This window comes from Rattus norvegicus, chromosome 8 (assembly GCF_021556685.1).
Source record: "Rattus norvegicus strain SHRSP/BbbUtx chromosome 8, alternate assembly SHRSP_T2T, whole genome shotgun sequence".
Taxonomy (NCBI): domain Eukaryota; kingdom Metazoa; phylum Chordata; class Mammalia; order Rodentia; family Muridae; genus Rattus; species Rattus norvegicus.
This window is the reverse complement of record NC_141541.1, coordinates 106,165,003-106,187,016: the sequence shown is the minus strand read 5'-3', so window position 1 is coordinate 106,187,016 and position 22,014 is coordinate 106,165,003. Positions and strand designations below refer to the sequence as shown.

The following is a 22,014-nucleotide window of genomic DNA, read 5'->3' as shown; positions in this document are numbered from 1 at the left end:
CAACAGCTGCAAATTATTTACATTGCATTTGTGTTGATGGCTAATAAAAGAGCAAAGGAGTATGGGGACAGCCCCGAATGGCTGTAATTCTTACGGAGTCCATAATGAAGTGCAGGTTGGAACAACAGAATGTAAGAATGGATGAGCCTACTGCCCCATGCATACCTGAAATGGGCAGAGCTGCTCTCTGCTCTGAGAAGGATTCAATCAGCAGAAATGGATCTCTGGGGCTCGGACTTGAGACTAGTTTGGCACGTATCCCTGCCCCAGCAGACTGCCAAACACTCATTGCTGGGGAATGGGTGAGAAACAGAAAGATGGAAAGAGGGTGATTTAGGTGTGGTCCCCCACCAATCCTGGGACAGCTCTTAAATGAACTTTTGATGGATGATGGATGGGGAAAGGGCAACAGAATTAATCTCAATTCTCTGAGCTCTTGACTCTCCATGGCTACTGAAAAGTTGGTATAATCCATTACAATAACGTGGTATTCCATGAACTTTTCCCGGAGAGCTGGGAACAAAAATGGGCTCACCTCAGGTGGGGCAGCAATGACAGGCCAAATTAACTGTTCAAGTCATAGCTAGTCCGGTGAACTAATGAATGTACTGAGCTTACTTGCAGTGAGGAGGTGCTTCCCATAATGTGTTACCCCCAAACATTCATGTGGCCAAAACCCTTCAACTCAGCGTGGATGAAGACTCCTCCATGGCTGTGTAGGTAGAAGATCCCTTCATTTAGTCTTCCACATGCAGCTGGGGCAGGATTGCATGTTGCCAGGAGGGGTTCCATGAGGGAGTAAGACTCTTTGGTGAGAGTCTAATGACATGCCTCCTGTGAGGGAACCTCAATAGGGCCAAAATGAGGGATCCCTGTGTGCAGTCGTATTGGCTTTCATTTAGATCGTTATGGTTGTCATGCTCTGGGGACAGCATTCTGCAGGGTGTGTCTGTTGTACATGTGAAATAATAAATGTATTTTTGTGTTTGTGAATATCTTTGGTATATGGTGACATGCTAATTTTTTGGTCCACTGTGAAACATGTAGTCATCTTTAGAAAGACATTCTTCATAGAAACATTTCTCTTTACCATTTTTTACAATGGTCACACCCATTTCACAGGTTGCTGTGGGAAAGATACATGAACACAACTTGGAATCTATGAGTATGGGGGGGCATATTAGGTTGGTGTGTTATTTTCCTTTTTTAAGGTGCCTGCTTTGCCTCCTTAATTCTGTGGGTATGTGCAAAGGATTTAAAAGAGTGACCAAGAAGTTCACAGTGGAAGGACCCCTATTGAATGTACATGGAATGTTGACTGGCTATGGAAGGGTATTTTCTTGGGGGATGAGCTGAAATGCCCTTGTAGACATCCAAATGGCATCATAAGAATCAAACAAAAATTAGACAACACTCTCCAAGGAGATAAATGGCTTAGTGGTAGAAGTTGGATATTCACCAGAGATGTCTACATGTGAACATACAAAATCTTGTAATACTTTATCTCAACCTTCTAGCCATTGTTAGTCCTTATTAGTTATTACAATTGCTTGGTGTGTTTCCTGTATAGTATCAAACCCTGATACTTTCAGGCAAATGAGAAAGTACTGTGTCACACTGTTGGATGGCTGACATCTAAAATGAAGGTATTTCAAAACCATTCTTCATCTGTGCACTGGGAAATGATCAAGTGGAAACTCCCATCCTGGATAGTACCTAATGGCCAGTAGAAGCACAATTGTGTGTGTGTGTGTGTGTGTGTGTGTGTGTGTGTGTGTGTGTGTGTTCATGGTGCTGGTACATATCTCCTGTAAGAGGAGACCATAGGTCAAGCTTGAATGTCATTCTTCAGGTACTGCACATCTTATATTATTTTATCATCATCATCATCATCATCATCATCATCATCATCATCATCATCATCATCATCATCGTTGTATAGGGTTATTCATCAGAGCCTGGTACTCATTTATAGACAGGATATCCAGAAAGTCCCAGGATCCACCTGTCTCTGCCTCCCTAGTTCTGAGAGAGAAGCATCGGCCTCCATGCCTAGCATTTTGCCTAAGATCTGATCTGAGGATCAAATTGGTTTTAATGCTTATACAGCAAGCACTTTACCAAATGAGTTCTTTTGCCAGGCCAGCTCCAATCTTTCCCAGTGTGTTTCTTGTGTGCTTGGCTGTTTCTAGGTGAAAATCCCCCCACCCCCACTTTTTAAAAAATATTTATTTGATATATGTGAGTAAACTCTCACTGTCTTTAGACACTCCGGAAGAAGGCATCAGATCCCATTACAGATGGTTGTGAGCCACCATGCGGTGGCTGGGAATTGAACTCAGGACCTCTGGAAAAGCAGTCAGTGCTCTTAACCTCTAACCCATCTCTCCAGCACCCTCACCCCCTTTTAAAATATTAGTTTTTATTTTATGTGTTTGGATATTTTTGGCTGCATGGATGCCTTTGTTCCATGTCTAGGTACCATGCCTGTGCAGTGTCCACAGAAGCCAGAAGAAGATGCCAGATCCCCTTAGAACAGAAATTATAGATAGTTGTGAGCCACCACGTAGGTGCTTGGAATTGAACTGTGGTCCTCTAGAAGAGCAGTCAGTGCTCTTAACCACTGAGCCATCCCTCCACCCCCCCTCTCCAGCCCCTGAAATTTTCCCCTTTTAAAAGGGACACCAGTCATTATTACTGAGGATCTACCGTAGTAGCCCCATTTTAATATAGATTACTTCTGTAAAGATTTTATTTCTAAATAAGGACAAATATTGAGGCAGAGAAGTCATCATGCCAACATAATTTTTGGATGTACTACATTAAGCCTGTAGCATGTTAGATATATACTTAAGTATGCAGTTGTTCGTTAGACAATATATGAATTGAATCGGTCAGTTTATTGAAGAGAATTTTTAATTGATATATAACAGACCATTTGAATAATCTATAAATCATCAGAAAATAGTGTCTGTTGACTATTGACATATATATGGGGAAATGTACATATGTGTTTTATATATGCATATATGTTAATCTACTAACGGTATCTACAGATGGACTCAGTTGAGGTCAGAATTTCCAGCACACAGCATAATCTGCTGGTTTCTTGACTGATAATGAGTTTTAATTCAGAAAGATTTAATAGGCAACATTAGAAATTTTAACTCTTAATATCCATCTATACTGATGGGTGTGCCATGAGGCCGTAGACACACGTCCCTGAATCTTTTCTACATAATAAGCAGGCTAATGTTTTATGACCTAGATTGTTGGATCTGTGATGTGAAAAATATGAAACATTGGTGGTTCTGTTTTATATCAGTTATTCACATCATCATCTTTTTGTTTTTGTGTTGCTTTCTAGTCAATAAACACAAGCCATGGATCGAGACATCGTATCATGGAGTCATAACTGAGAACAATGACACAGTCATCTTGGACCCTCCTCTCGTAGCCCTGGACAAAGACGCCCCAGTGCCATTTGCAGGTAGGATGACTGGTATCTTAATATGTTCAGGCAGGACTCACTCTGGAGGCCTGATGCCAAACCTCCACAAAGCTGAGCTGGGACCTAAAAGCTATTGTCACCGCCCTATGTTCAGATGGCCTGTGATTTTCATGCTATGTGTCTCTTCTCCTTGCCAGTGTGGACTCTTTATCTCCTTATGATTATTCTCCTTAACATTGCTTCCCAGGGAAGACACATGTTCTCTTTTGTGTGTGTTTGCTTTTGCTATTCTGGTTTTCTTTGAGACAGAGTCTCTCTACTTAACTGACTATCCTGGAACTTGCTATGTAGACCAGGCTGGTTATGACCTCACAGAGATCAACCTCACTCTGCCTCTCTCTTCCGAGTACTATGATTGAAGACTTGTGCTTCATGCCTGCTTTTGTTCTTCTAAGAGGTGATAAATCGCTGAGGTGGCCGCTGGAGTTGGATGAGTTAAACTGGTGAAATGCCTTGGAGAATTTTGCTCCTGGAGAGATGGCTCATAGACATGAATAAGTGTGGAAATCACTGTCCCCACTAGCTACATACCACACGAGGACATGTATCTTGGTAGATTTGGAAGAAACAGAAAATAAAAAGTATCAAAAGAGATTGCTAAAGGTAAGATGGCACTGTGCCATCTCCAACAGGATGTCTGACTTTTAGAGGAAGAATTTGAAGTCAGGGTGACTTTCCCTTTGTGCTTTTTGGCTAGAGAGATTTCTTGTGTCTTCAAGGCTATTACTGCTCTCACCCTGATGTCCTGCAAAGGTCAGACTCCAGAAAGGGTGTGTGTAGGATACTACACTACCAACTGCTTCCATGGATTTGTGTAAAGACAAGGAAAAGGGCAAATCCTTGGGTAGGAGGCCTTAGACAAAGAATGTCTGAAGATGCCTGAATCACAAGGAATATTGTTAACATTTTATAACTGTCAAGAGAAAGACAGGAAATTTAATGAAGGTTTTCAAGACCTCTAGAAGATTGCTTTATGATCGATGGGTGCCAGGCAGGGGTTTTCACCATGATGAAGTCTATTTTTTCTGACAGTTTGTCTGCTACATTATGAGCTACTTGGGCAGAAAAAAAATGACTCTTTTGCACTTTTAAGAGAGATGCTCTGTGAAGGCCTTTTATTCATTATAGAACATTATAAAGTCGGGAGTGAGGGGCTGGGTTAAACTTGGTGTTATGTGAAGATAAGCCCATAAGCATTTGTACGGAGAAGGGGAAAGACTCTTAGGAGGCATTATCTTTATTTTATGTAGAATGGTAACTACCAAGGGCACCTAACTGTGACTTCTATGATGTTTAAGGTTGGGGAATCTTCAAACATCTTACAAATGTCCTCTAACCAAATGACAAGTTGAAGTATGACTCTTATGCCATTTTTTTCCTACAAAGGATAAGGTTCTACTCCCTACCTTTCTTCAATAGCCTAGAAACAATCTACCTCACCTTATTTCTGGGCATAACTAATATGGTCATGGGATTAACCAGTGCCTTTCTACAGTGTCTAAAAATAAGATTTTTGAAGGAAATATCAGCAAAAAAATGTTTGGGTCATGGTACTGTTTGGTTTGCCATTCAATGTGTGCTTTAAAAATAGATACAACAATTAGAAACTGATAGATTATTATAAAAATGCAAGATTCTGGTTAATCTCTGTGAATCAGATCTTACATACAGAAAGCTGAGTCTGTTTCTTCTGGTTCTTTCTGTTCTCCCTCCCTCCCTCTCTTCCTTTTTCTCTCCTTCCTTCTCTGTCTCTCCCTCCTTCCCTTCCTTCTGCCCTAAGAAGCAGCATTTATCTGGGCTGACCTGAAATTCAGGATAGATCCCAGGTTTTCATCAAACCTGTGATTTCTGGCCATAGCCATCTGGGTCCTGGAGTCACAGATGTGTATCACAGCCCCCAGTTGGCTCCCTCTTTCATGTATGTGTGAACCCCAGAACCCACCCTTTCTCTCACAGTTTATACACAGAGTCCTTCCTACTGTCTGTGGGTGTTGACCTCTCTTTAAAGCATAACAGTGTAAACTGCTGGCAAACTCCCAGGAAGTCAGGGTGTCCCTTAGTCACTCCAGTGATGGGAGGCGGAGAAATCCAAAGATGAGCAACGTGTCTGACTATTCCTTATGCCCACCCTGAATGGAACCCTCTTTGTGTCCAGTTGTGAGTAAGGAACTAAAGTCCACAGTAAAGTGACCACTCCCAACAGAGAGACCACAGGAAAAAGACATTTCAATTCAAGCCAATCTGATATTTGAGAGTTTATATTCATAGCAGATTACTCAGCTTTCTCAGTTTGGGGGGGGGGCGTACCAACAATTTAAAAATTCACCTGGAAACTCACCAAAGCATTTCTTAAGTTGAAGCCCCATCAAGTGCCTTAAACTTGAATTTGTAGTTTATCAGATGTGCTCACAGTTGTTGAGGCGTGTTTTGAAACTGAAATTTGCCCCTCAGCCAAGCCCTGAGTAGCTATTTCCAACCCGAGACAATTTCTCTACTCCACCTGTTATTTTTGCAGCTGCCTTAAAAAAAGAAATCTGGCTTAATGCATCAAAATATAATCTGCCAAGCTCTTAAGAGTAAAAAATAAAGGTGCTTTTTTACTATGGTCAAAGCTATTTTTCTCAGTATTATTTATGGCCAGCTGTAAGACAGGACACAGACACTAGCCATCCATCCATGCTACGGGCATTTATTTTTAAAACATTTATCTTAAAAAGAAAATACTGAAGATTTATTTCAGATCCCTATCATTCTCATAAAATTGAAAAATTTATATCTGCCTGCTTCATCACCCTCCAAGTCAGCTGGAGCTTTCAGTTCCCCTTATCGACCTCTCCTGCACTGGGGGTCACTTTCCCCAACCTTCTGCCTGGATCTTTTCTTCCTGTCGAGCAGGTGAACTGAGCTCTGTGAAAGACCATTCCCTTTAAATCATTTTTGTTCAATTTCCTTTCTCTTATCTTCTCTTACCTTTTAGGATTTTTAGGAAAAAATTTCTTCTACAAAAAAAAAATTCTGTTGAAAAATAATTTAGAGTTATACACTATTGTAAGCAGTGTTCATTAAGTAAAAGGAAAAGCATTGGCTGTAGGAAACATGGAATGTACTATTACGTGCCCATAAAAAAGCACAGAGCAAAGCATACAGCTACCCCTTCCCACCATTAGAGACTCAGCATTTCAGTAGGTCTCCTTTCAATCATGTTAAAAATTATTATCATCTCTTGCATTTAATATTAGGATTGAGTGTTAATTAATAACATCAACACTATAAGTACCCTAATGAATGTTCCAGAGTTTGCCTTCTCCCTATTGGCAATGTATCTATTTCTATTTTGTTGCAGCACATCTGCCTTTCTGAGTCTATTGGCTATGTGTTTTCAACGGTACGATTAATTGCTCAAACATTTGCAAGCTCCCGAAACACGTTAGATCGCTCTCCCAAAAGTTGTCTGACTTTGTTATCCTATTCACACAACCTGAGTCCTCCTTCTCTGGCCCCCATGTTGCTCACTCTAATGGTGAATTGGTGACAGCATCACAGAGTAACTGTATTAGCTTTAATAACATTATCTGTGAATGAGCTAGACTTTCCAGGGTTCTTCTTTGGATGACATATAAAAAATGTCTGTGCCACATGCTCCAAATGTGGTGTGTGTTTAATACTTTTGTGTTTCCTTTTCTGGCCTTTTCTCCTTGTTCATTCTATGGAAGAATTACCTAATTGGCATTGAGGGTAAGCAACTTGCCCAGTATTCTAGGATAGGTGAACTTGTGGGAGAGGCAGGAGCCTGTCTTCTGTAGGACACACTGAATTCCGTGTCTCTATGACTTTGTTCCTAATCCTTGTCATATTTGACCAGAAAAACCTCCAGGAGACTTCAGCCAGCTCCATTAGACTTGCTTGGCTTACTTCTCAACTCAGAGCCTGAGCTCTGTAGACTTGACCTTCTTAAAGAATCAGACACAGAAAATCCTTAAGTAATAATGGAAATCCCATCCATTGCATGACAAAAAAATGATAATGAAAGCAAGCTGGGCATACGGTGAACTTATTAATTTCTACATGTGCCACACTGAGGCCTGTTAGGAAACTGTGGAGACTTTTAAATTTGAAGGGAATTAGATTGCTTTTCAGAGATAATAGAAGTACTACTCATTTGTCTACATTGGGCCAGTCTGGACTTGTCTCTTGTAAGAACAGGGCTGCAGGATGATCAGGCATAATTGGCTGGCTTCTCAGCCTGGGTGCGTCTCTGAAGGCTGCCTAGAAAACTGTCTAGAATATGATTCGACCTGGTTTGATTAGCTGGTTACCATGCTGGATGTGTCAAGGACTGCTCTTCTTTCATAGTTAACTCCATTTTTCTTCCTATTCAGTTCAGTGTCTGTCTTCCTACCTATCTGTGGACCTGTCCAGGGACCTGGCTTCCATCTAGGGCTCCATAGGAGCCTAGTGGCAGAGACCTTCCAGGTTTTAGTTTGCCATGATATTTTATAATAAGCAGGGAAGGTGAGGGTCATAATCATTCATTACTTCTATTATTTTTAGATAGATAACATCATTGTATACTTTATAATGTATATTATGTTTAAAACCATATCAATATATTGTAGACTACTTAAATCTAACTAAGAGATAAATACATCATCTCAAATAGTGTGATATGAGCACACTGTCACGACACTATGTGTTATCAAACTAGCAAAAAGTAAAACCTGGGAGATGGGCCTCTGGCCATGGCTAAGAGAGCATTTCAAAGCCGAAGTAGGGTCAATGTGAGTGGCATCCTTTCATTTCATGAATAAAAAAGAGGGAGGGAGCTGAACAGCTCACATGCACTGTGTGCTCTCTGTTTCCTGACTACGGTTGCCATGTCTCCTAAGGCAGTCTTAAGCTCCTGCCACGGTGAGTTTACTGCAAGATGGACTGCTAACCTGGGACCGTGAGCTGAAATGAACTCTCTCTCCTTTCAGTTGCTTTTGTCAGAGTATTTTATTACAGGAACAGAAAAGAAAGGGAGACACCAACTTGTCATCTTTTCATGATAGGATATCACACCCAGTCTACTTTCTCCAAGAGTAATATATTACCACAAACTATAATCACCTTGTTCAACAATAGATCTCTTAAATGCATCATTTCAATTACACAGCAACTGTGTATCCTCTGGCTAACACAGCCTTAGCCCGCCAGCCTCTGGTGACCACCATGGTAGTCTCTAAATCTGCTATCAGCATTCTTTAAATTCCACCAAAGAGGGAAATCAGCTGCATTTGTCTATTTTTGCAGGCTTGTGTCCTGTATGAGACACACACGTTCTTGCATTTAGTCTGTCTGCACTTGCTAACTTTATAATCTCAAGAGTTGTCACTAAACTCGTCCAAGGAAGCGTTCATAATGGAGGCATTCATAGCACCTACTCCTGGGATTAATATATGGATATAATTAGATATTAATGAAAACTGCCCGGAGCCCTGTCTGGCAGCCAAAAGTGTCTAATAAATCATAGTTGTGTTAGTCATAGCCATGGTGATGATGAGGATCATCAGAGTAATTGTGATTCTTGTAATCGTCGATAAGCCATAAGTGTTTGCTTCTTCTTGGTTGATTACAATGGTGCAATTATAATCTGCGATGTTGACAAAAGAAAGGGAGGCAGAAGTCTGGAGTCTGTTCTAAGGCTCGATATAGTCACCCAATCAGACTGTTGTCTCAATTCCTTAGTGGCATGGTAGCATGGAAATGACCAGACAAATTATAGTTCGAAGATTGTGTTCGGCTCCATAAATAAATATCAGCTAGCTAGTAATGAATATTCTTACATTCTACCCATAATTTATTCCTATGAAATGACCTATCACAAGCTACATTTTCCAAGAATTGCAAACCATGTACTTGTTTATTATAAACGCACACATACACATACATGTGCCTGTCATTCAGTTGATTGCAATTCAGTCCTCACCAGCTTGTGAAGAGGGAGACCCACTGTTATGGTCTGTTTTGCAAATAAGGAAATGGAACTTTAGGAAGTTTTATGAACTTCTCTGGTTCATCTCCTCAAGTCCAAGCTCTCAGGCCTCAGGTCTTACCTTCTCTTCTTCACTCTGTCAGCTGTCCATTGTGGGAGGCTGTTATTGCTGGCTTTTGGTGATCTGTGTAGCATCAGACTTAGCCTTACTAAATGTCAATCACATGCTATGTTCTTCCTGTATAACTTCTGTTTGTTTGTTCTGCTCATTCAAGAAGAAATGTGTAGTTTAGGGGGTTCGTATCATCACCAGCTCCTCCTGTACCTCATAATCTCTCTTGGTCAAACAAGAACAAGATCTATCACAGAGCCTTCCATAGACAACATCAAACTAAGGTTTTAATAGTGTTCTGTTGTATTTGAGTCAGGCCAGTTTCTATGGAGGTTTTACTGCTATTCATTTCTGGAATTTTCATTGTAAACAATCATTGAGTTTTTTTTTTAAGCCAACTCATAGAAAGATATAAGCAAATATGTTTTGGTGGCTTTAGAGACACATCACCAGTCACTCAAGAGGTCTGGGACAGGACATAGAGACACAGTGGATAAACCTCATCCTGAGGGGTCCCGTCATCTGGTATGTTCAGGAATGGCTGCAGGGCTGAAGCCATCTTTGGTCTATGGCCCTGTAACTCTCCGCCTCTAGCCCTGGCAGCATAAAGGTATGTATACATCAACAATTAATGAAAATGAGGCTCTTTGTGGCAAATTTGGCTTCAGTCACATGCTACGTCTTGTCTCTCACTGCCAAGAGCTGGGTTCACACCTATCTGCAGTTCACAGTTGGGGCTACTTTAGTCATCCCCCTATTTTGGGTTGTGCACATTGTTTTCAATATTTTTCCTTTTTTTAATAAAGAAAAGAATCCTTCCATTGTCTACTATATGAAATGTTTTTCTTAAATAGACCTAGCAGGTTTCATTTTAGGACTTAATTCATAAAGAGTGAATAAAAGAGATATCTGCCTTCTTTCAGGGATGGGTTGAGGATGTGTCCTTAGACAGGGAAGTTGGGGGACTCACATTCTTCTGTACCTGGAGGACAGCACTATGCCCAAGTCCTCAGATCCCCAGGCCTCCTTGCCTATGACCAGGTTTTCACCCTCATTACAATAACTCTGATCAAAGGCTCCCATATTAAACAGGAGAAACATAAAAGTTGCTTTAAAATTGAGACAATTGAGGGGTAATGGGACCAGCTAACTATAAATAAGATGTGAGACCTAGCCATGGTGGCATGTGTGATCTCTGGGAAGGCGGCAATGGAAAATACATCTGTGGTCCTCCAGTAGCAGCAAAGCCATTATAGTGGTCATTCCCATGAGCCTGGTTCTATGAAAGCTTGGGGGATCCTCCCAATCAGGCAGGGAGGGCAAGCCCCTGTGTGCCCTCAGTGTAGGATAAAGTACAGATTTGACCCTGTTCTTTTCTTTGAACTTCTGGCCTGTCAGCTTCCAGTCATGACAGGGATGGGTATGAGAGTGGGGGCATGTTTGGGGACTCTTTCTGGCCATCTCCCCAAAACATACTGTACTCTCCCCAGCTGTTCATTTCTATAATTTTAGTTTCACTTTCTTATCAGCTAATGACTGTCAATGTAGGAGGCAGGTTTCCATTCCAGTGCAAGACCTATTCACAAATCCTAGTACTTACAGCCTTCGCCTGAGTCAGGTCAAAGTGTATTTAACCTCCTATAGAGACTGGATAATGCCCACTCTAGAGGAGATGCTGACCGGAGAGAGGGAAAGTGTCCTTGATCTTCCATAGTATGTGTGTTTGAGGTCTTTGCCCCAACTATTTCTGAAATAAATCCTTCCAAATCTTTTCTCATGCATTTCATTCTCTCCCTCCCCATCAGTTTATCCTAGGGTCCCTGATGCTGCCTGTCTATGTAACCTCTGCCACTATATAACCTTATGCATTTTGTCTTTTTATTTCTCTTATGAAGGCAATTTGTAAGTTTTCAGTGTGGCAGCTTAGCCTCTGTGAACTTCATTTGGATGACCTGTTGTCACCTTGCCCTCCTGTTCTATGCCAAACCCTGTGACCCAAGTCATCTGTATGGGGCTGAGGCTCAAGACAGAATGCTGACATTAGCTTCATACCTTTCTGTGTTGAGGAGGCCAAAGAGGGCTCCAGTGTGGGAAAGTTTCAGGGAAACTGAGAGGGCTTTCCTCAGGAACTAGTGGGAATTCAGAACAGGATGCAGTGGAACAAATTAGCCAGGGAAATAAGAGGGTGTGGGTTTCAAACAAACCAGATTCATCCAGAGGAATCTGTGGAGAAAGCACGAAAGGAAGGGGTTGAAGAGCTGGAACCATATGTAACCAGGAAGACACTTACCCAAGTGCTCTCAGTTTTTTGAAACAGGATATCACTATAACATCTTGGCTGGCTCCGAATTGGGAGTCTTCCTGCCTCTGCTTCTTGGGTGCCATTGATATCATAGGCATGCACTCCCTAACCCAGGACTTCTTAAATGGAAGACTCTGGCTAAATCCTACTTACATTAGACTCCAGTTTAAGGACTGACTAGTGGGTGTTTGTGCCCATTCTCCTCAGTATGTTGACGAAGCATTCAGACAGACAACCTACCCTATTTTGCCTGGGGCCTAAGAATGTTCTAGGGTGTGGGATTATCAGCTAAAATTGGGACAGAACAGGTAAACCGTAGTTGGGAACCCTGGAAAGAGTGATATGGTATTTCAGAATAAGCTTCTTGAGCATCCCATTGGGAGACACGTTGAGAGAAGCCTTTGAATGTAGAAAGTCCGTATTTTCTGAGACCCTGCATTAAAGACAGTGTTATAGGAAAACACGAGGAAATGTGAACAATGAAATAAAAAGCAATGGCAGGAGCGCTGCCAGCCCACGTGGTGACCGTGCAAATTGGAGACAGGTGTTCCTTTTTACAAATGACACTGTCTCACTCTACAGCACACAGCTTAGCAAGTGAAGAGAGAGGCAGCCCCTAAACGTCCCCTTGGTCCTGTATCCTCATACAGAGAACAATTCGCACACAGCAGCACTGAAAATGTGGCCAAGTTTTTTTGTTACTCTATTGTATAGACTGTACTTACAAACCGTGCATCATTTAAGTTTTATGGCAATCCTCTAAAATAGGCACCATTATTATCTCTGTTTTATAGGATAGACTGAGGTTAAACTGGATTACACAGTTTGCCCAGGACACAGTGGTAATGAAGTTGTAATTCTAGTGCAGACGTCCCAGTTAAGTACTGCTATATTGCAGCCACACCAAAACTTAGGAGCCAAAGGACAGTGACCATTTATCTTTGCTCATTACTCTGTTTGTTAACTGAGCATCTCTGCCAATCTGAGCTGGGTGCAGCTGATCCTTGCTGGATGTGTCTAAGGGTCCATTGAAAGCCAGTGGCTCTGAGAGGCTAGTTTAGGGTAGCCAAAGCTAGGATGACACAGGTCTCTATATATTCTTTTAGAAGGCTCATGAGAGGCAAAAGGACTGTCTTAGGCTTTCTATTGCTGTGATAGAACACCATGACCAAAAAGCAAGTTGGGGAGGAAAGGGTTTATTAAGCTTATACTTCCACATCGCTGTTCATCACCAAAGGAAGTCAGGACAGGAGCTCAAGCATGGCAGGAACCTGGAGGCAGGAGCCGATGCTGAAGCCATGGAGGGGTGCTGCTTACTGACTTGTTTCCCATAGCTTCCTCAACCTGCTTTCTTATAGAATCCAAGACTACCAGACCAGGGATGGAACTATCCACAATGGGCTAAAACCTTCCACATTAATCACTAGTTCAGAAAATGCCTTACAGTTATATTTCATGAAGGTATTTTCTCAACCTGCGTCTCCTTCCTCTCTGAGGCCTAACTTGTGTCAAGGTGACACACAAAATCAGCCAGTACAAGTACACACATGTACAAACAGATCTCAACAACTACCTCTGGCAGTTTCATCCCCATCTTACTAGCTAAGACAAGTAGCACGGCCACGACTAGAGTCAGTGTCCAGTTGAACTACATGGAGTTGGAAGACTTTAGACTCATGGGCATTGTTCTACCATAACTCAACACCAAGCCACTAGTATTTATAACCTTGCTGCAGGCTAAATACACTGTCCTCTGTTCTAGAATCCCAGAATTCATATCCAACTATAGATTCAGGCCTGAAGCTCAAGATTTTGAGATCCTCATGTTTGGATATAACCAATCTTAATCCATAGGCCTGTGAACTAAAACAAGGATGAGTTTCCTTTCCACCCTTTAGGAGACAGAAATCCTCAGTCAACACTCCCATTCTGGGTGGTATTAAAGGGAAACTTACACTGACCATTAGCAATTCCAATATCTTTCCTCTGTCTCCTGAGATGCCTAAACCTCATCTCTTGAGAAGCAGAAAAAGCCAATGAAAACCATATATTAACATGGCCACATCAAGAGCATCATGTGGGCTGCAGACACATCTGGGTCTATAGAGGCTCAGTTAAGGGAACAGCATAGAGAAGCATGAACCAGGAGTTTGAAAGCATCAAGGAAATCCTCTTTAATATCCAATAAAAGAGAAAAGCTGTAGCGGTTGATCATCACAGCAAAATCAATGACTGAAAATCAGTTCTGACTGTCAATAATCAGACCACTTAATAGCCCTGTTTACCAAGTTAATACCAATTCAGATATCTGCTGTAGAATCCATGCCGCAGAATACTGCAGTGGTCATATTGAGTAGGCCTGGCAATGGAACTCAGCACAGCCATTAACTATGAATAGGCTTTTGTAAGGTCAATGGTTTTGCTTTGGTAGGAGTTTGGGGCTGGTGAACACACGCTCCAAGTATCTTAGACTTGTTTGAGACCCACATCAAAGGACAGGAGTATAAGCATGCGTTTATAGTTCATGCTGCCTGGCAGAGAACTGGGGGTGAGATCACTGAATACTTTGGCGTGAGTTCAGGGCTCAGTTTTATTATCTTGTAGCTGCCTGTAATCACAGATGAGGCATCAAAGGCCAGCTGTCCCCCATGAACCTTGACAGTCTATATAAACTAATTACTTTTTTATGAGCCACCTTTTCAGAGTTTTGAAGAGAGGGCCTATTAAGCCAAGTTCAATATGCTCTACAAACTTTAAAAGTTATTATTATTTATCTAAGTTCCTGCCGAATGCCATGGTAAATGACATCCTTGGCAGCGCTTGGCTTGGGTGGCCAGGAACTTCATGAAAACACAACAGTCTGTCTTTTTTAATGGAAAGATGAATGTTCGTGTGGCAGGGGTTTACTCTGCACATGGATGGTATTGATGGGGCAAGGAAGAAAGGACAAAATACATCTGGAACATGCCAAACCCAGACCCACTGGCCTGTCACTATAGCTCCTTACCCCTCAATGCACCACACACAACCCATCTTTTATTTAATTTCTTTCCTGACATCCCTAAAGGAGTTACCTATGAACCAAAGCACCCTAGCAACCTGCACTTCTGCTGTTACCTGGGCCTCTTCTCAGCTGTCCCTGGTTGCTGTGGATCTGCCTCATAGGTGCCTGGACTAATCTGCTTATTGGAGATGAAACTTAATGCCGGCCCCTCATGTAGTGGGCTGACTGATATTTTAGGTGTATTCTAAACATTCTACCCACTGGCACACCTTGAAGGCTCACCTTCCCTTGCAGAGAGCACTGAGCCACACCCTCCCTCCCCCTGCCCTTAATCACAAGTCTTTCTGGTGATCCAGGAGACAAAGGTAGTTCTCTTCTAGCTATCTCCTCCCCATCTACGCTCCCATAGAGAGCTACTCCGTGCTAGCCCCTTGTTCTTTGTATGTAAACACAAAGGCCTTCTAACATCCCAAGGTGGCTAATTCACATCCCAGGCTTGAGGTAGGTGTAGTGTGAACACATTCAAGCTAGGAATAGCCTGGGCTAGTGAACTTCTACCCAGCCACTCCTCTCTTGGGTACTTACATGTACGTTTGCTTTCCGATCTTGCGCTTGTGCAAAGTAGTCTCTTTGCTCTCAAGTTCAGTTGTTCCTGTCCCCTCAGAGTTCCATAATATCTAACTCATCTCCTTATCTCACATCTGTGAAAGAAATACCAAAATATTTCCAACAGGCTCCAGAGCCACCTGATATCTAGCATCTGAGAGCTCATAGGAGGGAAGTGGCAGTCTGTCCTGTATCAGACTTCCACTTCTATCCTACCAAGGACATGGTCCTGTTCTGTGCTGATGTCATGTGAAGTGGTCTCTTCTCTCCGGGTAAAATTCTCATGGTCCCCCACTCCCTACTTGCATATGAAGCTGTAATTGCCTGTTCACAAGTCTTCCTTCTCCCAGGTCTTCAGCAGGAGTGTCCTAGTTGGTGCTCAATGAGTGTTTGGTGAATGGCAGAAAGACAGATTGACTTACCACAAAATTTAAGCTGACTTTATCTTGTCTTATTTATCTTATTGTCTGATGTGTTTCTTCTTGGCCTCAGCCTCAGGTTCTGCTGTACTTTCTCCTGCAATCTGTTTACCTGTTCTTCCTACTAGATCAGGCTTGTTTATCTGAAAGTCCTAGCACAGCCTCTAGATTTTCTCTGTAAATTATCGATTGATTCTAGTTGCAAAGAACCAGTTTGCAACTGGCTTCCAACGCAGTTTTCAATAGCATAAGGTAGGGAGAAGAGTGGGACTTGGAATTCAGGGAGGGATCATCCGTGCTACTGAAGTTCATGTTGCAAGGGACAAAGCTGAGTCACAGGCAATGCCTCCATAGCTGATGAATTTTCTTGAACAATTCTGCCATGACTTAAGTGTCCAATAAAGGTAGTGGCCCAGATAAAGGAGAACTGAGATGGAGGGACCTGTGGCGACCAAAGAGGAAACAGCTCAACAGAACAGATTTTTGCCTCTCAGCGAGGAATAAATCTTTGCAAAGAAGGGTTTTAAAATTAAGGTATTTTGAGACAATAGTAGTTTATCATGAAGTTGTATGAAGGCATATAAGGATCCTTTGTGTTCTTTATCTAGTTTTTCTGCTGTTTACATCTTGTGAAACTGTAATACAGAATCATAACTAGGACATTGATGTAGATTAAAACCATGATACAGAATGTCTCTGTGTTACCTCTAAACAGATATCCCTCCTCCCTTACTACCCACAACTCCTCACTCCTATTCTTATTTTGTGACTTAATCCTTTCAAATGTTATGTAAATGAAATCATGTAATAAACAACTCTTTAAAATTGGATTTTAACTCTGCATCTTTCTCTGGAAATTAATTTTGGCTATTGTTCCAGCCATTTTATCATGTAGTACTCTTCCATTGTAAGATATACCACAGTTTATTTAACTGTTCGCCTGATAAAGGAAAATAACACTCTCTCTCTCTCTCTCTCTCTCTCTCTCTCTCTCTCTCTCTCTCTCTCTCTGTGTGTGTGTGTGTGTGTGTGTGTGTGTGTGTTTCCTTTGAGAATTTCATACCCTACATGTATACAGTGTTTTGATTCTGTGTTCTTGGATTTGTTTTACATGTGTTTTATTAATACTTTTGGCACATATGTTCATGAAGGAAATTGTCGTTTTTCATTGTTGTATCTTCATCAGGTTTTTTTTTTCATCCGAATAATTCTGTCATCATAGAATGAATTTGATAGTATTCCTTTCCTTTTTATTTATGGGATATCTCTTTTAGTTTTATTTCAGGATCTTCTTAGTAAACTGCCTACTCTCAGGGGCCCAATCTGGGGTATCATGTAGAGAGGAGAAAGCAAACTGTTGTGACAGCAACAGTTTCAAACAGAACAAGATACAGAAATAGAAATACACTTAAAATTGATTAAAGCCCACTAATGTACTGCCAATGACTACAGAAAAGAAAATGTAAAAATAGCATAGAATGTGGTGTGAAGACAAAATTATTTATGGAAAGTATAGAAATAGTGAATGAGATAAAGTAAGATGGATAAAGATTGGAAAAATGGGGAAGGGGGCAAGATCATATGAAAGGAAGCCGAATGATGAAGAACAGAGAAGATGGGTAAAAAAGAGAGAGAAATTTTTAGAAAGAGAGAGTAAAATATTTCCTAGTAATAAAAACTCACAAAAAATTAGATGAAAAATAGGAATAAAGATATCAAAGTTTTTAAAATACAAGTTAAGGACATAATCTTCCTAAATAATATTAAAAGGAAAATGGGGAAATTTAAGGGATGAAAAATAGGTTATGTGGTCGTGTGTGGTACACGAGAAAAAAGAATGTAAATGAATCATGAAAGCTTTTAAGACAAGTAAGAGAGAATCAAACTATGGTTAGGAGTATAGGAAACAGGGGCTTCTTTCTGGGCCCTTGAAAACCGGAGTCCTCTGGGTCGATGAGGTGGGGGAAGACCATTGAGTTGGTGGGCTCATCTGTCCTGTGACTTATACGGATGCTGAGCTTATACAGGACAAGTGTCTGTGTCAGCTAAACCTTTACTCTCTTTAATAGCCAACCCTTCTTCCTTGCATATGAAGGGCCAAGCTGCCCCTCCCCATACTTTATATCTGTGGTTCAGGTAGGTCCTCCCATCCTCCAGAAACTCCTAGGCTGCTAGCTTCATAAGGCAGGAAAATAAGGACGTTCTTAGGGATCTCTCTTAGAATTCCTTCTTGTCTGATCTTGGGGCTTTGTTCTGTTGATCTAATTTTATGCCAAAGGCTCACCCTCAAATTTAACCTTTCATTTGAGATTCATATTCAACGTATGAATATGGAAAGGGGATGTAAGTATTCAGTCTATAGAGGTTAAATAATTATGGGCTTTGAGTGATCTTATTATCCCATCTATCGGTGTCTTTTCCTGATTCACCATGCAATGTTTCTATTTCTTGAAAAATGAGTGATTTTTATCAGAAGTTTTAGATTATGATGTGAAAGTGTGGGTTTTATTTACATCTTCTGGTTTAATCAGCTTTTATTAAAAAGTGCTTAATCAGTGCAAGGGGGTAGATTTTGCCACCACCTTACTGACACCGAAGACTTCTAAGCTTTCTACTTAGCCTTCATTACCCTGAGGATAGACTGGTATATATGTGAAGTTAGATACATGAGAAAAAAGAATGTAAGTGAATCATGAAAGCTTTTAAGACAAGTAAGAGAGAATCAAACTATGGTTAGGAGTATAGGAAACAGGGGCTTCTTCATTACTGATAAGTGTGATAGAAGTTGTTTTCTTTTTTAACTTTTTATTGATTCTTTGTGTCTTCACATCATGCACCCTAATCCCAATCATCTTCCTGTCCCTTAATATCTGCACTCTGCCCTTGCAAGCCTCCCCCCAAAAGAAAATCAAAACCAAAAATAATAAATAATGAACAAAACAAAATACAAAAATATCCTTTTGTAGAAACTGTAGTGTGTTGCAGTGTGTCCCACAGTATATCCTTTGGTCCATACATCTTTATTTGCAAATGTTCATTATAATGAGCTATTAGTCTAGTTTAATGCCTCCGGCTTCAGCTACATCACCAATTTGGGGTCCTCACTGGGACTCCTCGTGGATATACTCTCATTGCCTATGTCATGGAGATACTACAGCTTTGGTCTGCAAGACTAAGCCTTTCATGTGACCCAGAAGTTCATAGATGAGGCAGATATTGGGATGGGTCAACACAAAGACCTTGCTTGATCTTAGCCTGGGTGGTAGCTTAATTGATCTGCCTGCCAGCTCTCCCACACCTGCACCACCAGGGCGAGCTCTCCAGGACTGCCCCACTAGTTCACTCAGTGCTGCAACTGTCAAGTCACAGGGTTGGATCTCTTGCTCTCATGCCCTCTGGGACAACACAACCGTGCCCACACCACCAGAGCCATCTCCACTATGCTGCCAAGTTGAGGTGTGGAACTGGCCCTACTGAGTGCTTTCACACTCAGCGCTGGCTCACTTGCACCTTCGCCATCAAGTTCAGCTCTACTACACTGCTCGTGTGAGGTGTAGGACCCACTCTTCCAAGTACTGCAGCCAGTGAGGGGCAGGGCCAGCTCTCCTGACTTCCTCAATCAAGGGTAGAGCATCTCCCCCATGCCTAGAAATTGACGTTTTTATATGGTCTCTGTCATTCTGCATTGGACGTAGCTCCACTACCTGGATAGGTTAACAGCCTTCATTTTTCATTGGGTCTTTCCTGACATCAACATAACAATCTAGAAGAAATTAGAGCTGGTCATTCCTGTGTAGCAAGATGAATATCCAGGTCCTCCATTTAGTTTTCATTGCCCACAGCAGGGTCTTTATTACCAACCATCGAGGATAAATGTTGCAGCTCCTTACTTGACTCTTCCCTACCACTATCCAGTTCGGAGTGAGGAAGTTCCAATATCTGCCTAGCCATTGATAGCATAGGTAAGGGTTAGACTGCACATCTTTATCCACTGTTTATCTGAGTAAAGTGGCTGTTGTCAGAAAACTTCCCTCTTGATTCCCTGCTCATTCTAAGTCCATTAGCTTGGGAGAGCAACTTTTCTTTTCTTTTTCCTAATCGTATTAATGTTTCTATATTGCTGACGTCTTCACTCAGAATATATGAATCAAGAAGAAAGCCCAGGGACCTCAGCATTATGTTACTTTTAGGCTCCAAGAATGTTCCTTAAATAGCAGGGTTTCTCCTCTCCAAATTTAGAGTTTCCTTGTGTTATTGTGTTTATCTCCAATTTTCAGTACTTAGTAGAAAAATTAAGTTTATTATGTTTTCCATGCTGATAGGTAAGACCAAGACTGCTACTTCTGATCACTTTCCAAAGTCACAAACGCAGAAATGCTTCCAAATGTTTTTAAATAAAGAATAATGCAGTCATACCTATCATGCACTGTGTAGACAGTGGATGGGTAATACTAGCTGCAGAATGAATTTGTCCCCAAGCCATCAATCTGGGCTGTATGATTTAAGCTACTGAGACACTGGAAGCTGGGTATGTTTGAAGGTTTGCACACTCCAAACATTGTGTTCCCTCTATCTCACACTTACTCATTTGCATGAAATAATTGAATGTATACTTTAGGTTAACTACAGTCATGGTAAGTGGGCAGGAGCTTACTAACATAAAAAAGCAAGCAAGGCTCATCCTTCTATGGTAGATGTCATGATGGAGCCATTTCAGAACCAGATTAGAATCTATGGGCAGCACCCTAGATGGTCACTTTTCTTCTTATGGTTAATTTTACAAGGTTTTCATCAAGAAATACAGGCATTGCTTGTGTTGGCAAAGAATAACACGGATCAGCTTTGCCGTCTCTAGTGTCATCTACAGGGCTGGTAAATTAGGTTCTGGAACCAAGTCCTGTCTTTACTGCTGTTCATTATCAGAGATTGCAGGGCCTTCCCCAATCTTATGGAAGAGGAGCGAAAAGGAGGGGTAGGGGATACAGGATCACATGAATGAAGACCAAAAACCAAGAGACTGAGACCAGGTATAGGGCTACAACAAGAATGCCACTTCCTGGCAGACTCTGGAGGTTGATATTGAATTGTCTCGTGGGATAGACGGAACATACTGTGTGGAGTATGCAAACAGATGGTACCATCCCTGGGCAAGTGGTCCTGGGTGGCAAAAGGAATTATGCTGAATAAGCTATCTTGAAGAAGCCACTCCTCTATGGTCTCTTCTTCAGTTCTAACTCCAATTTCCTACCTTGAGCTCCTGCCCTGGCTTCCTTTGATGATGGACTCTGATCAGGTGTAGGCCAAATAAATCCTTCCCTTATCAAGTTGCTTTTGATCATCCTGCTTACCACAGCAACAGAAAAGTCAACTACTACAACCCCAGAAGCGAAGTTCCTGCTAATATTCATGTGACAAGGTGTGATTATAAGACTATCACGGTGATTTCAGTTTTGAAAAGCATTATTGCTCTCTTTTTCTCACACCCAGCCCTTATCCACCTCAAAACCTTGAAATCCTTAGAGACATCTGGCTCTTCCACATTTTTATGTCTTTTTGAAATAAAAAGAGTTGACTTACTCAGCAAGGAAAAGGATGATAAATACTAATTGAATTTTACTTGCAGAATCCTGCAGCTGGAGATAAAGAAGCTTAAAGATGTCACGAAAACAAACAAATAACACATAGTTTGTTTTCCTATGTGGACAAACACGACCCTGCCTGGCTTGAGAGCAGTCCATTTTCCCTTAAATGTGAGAAGGCCAAAACCTCAGCTCACCACTGCCAAGCTAGCTGTCCCCACGACGGAATGATTGTTCAGTGGTATTTACAGAAGACTGCAGAGTGGAGACAGAGCTTGCTAGATACAGATAGACTGGACCCTGGTATCAGGCGATTACATCTCATAAAAGCAATAAAAATAATAGCTACTGCCAACCTTCTGTATGTCTGGCACTATCCCAAAGGGCTGGCAGACATAATTTCATTTATATTCACCAGCCATATGAACTTGTAAAAGCAGCAGCTTGCTTACTTTAACGATCAGGAAACCTAAGCTTAGAAAGCAAGCAAGCAGGGCTTCCATGACT

At 41.5% G+C, this 22,014-nt stretch overlaps 1 protein-coding gene across 1 annotated transcript in view; it reads left to right on the top strand.

Annotated features, from left to right (window-relative positions):
- Positions 1-22,014, top strand: part of Clstn2 (calsyntenin 2) — a 609,459-nt gene that overhangs the window by 241,807 nt on the left and 345,638 nt on the right. The window contains 1 exon segment of the mRNA NM_134377.2: positions 3,368-3,490. Within this exon segment, the coding sequence (NP_599204.2) occupies positions 3,368-3,490 (123 nt within the window).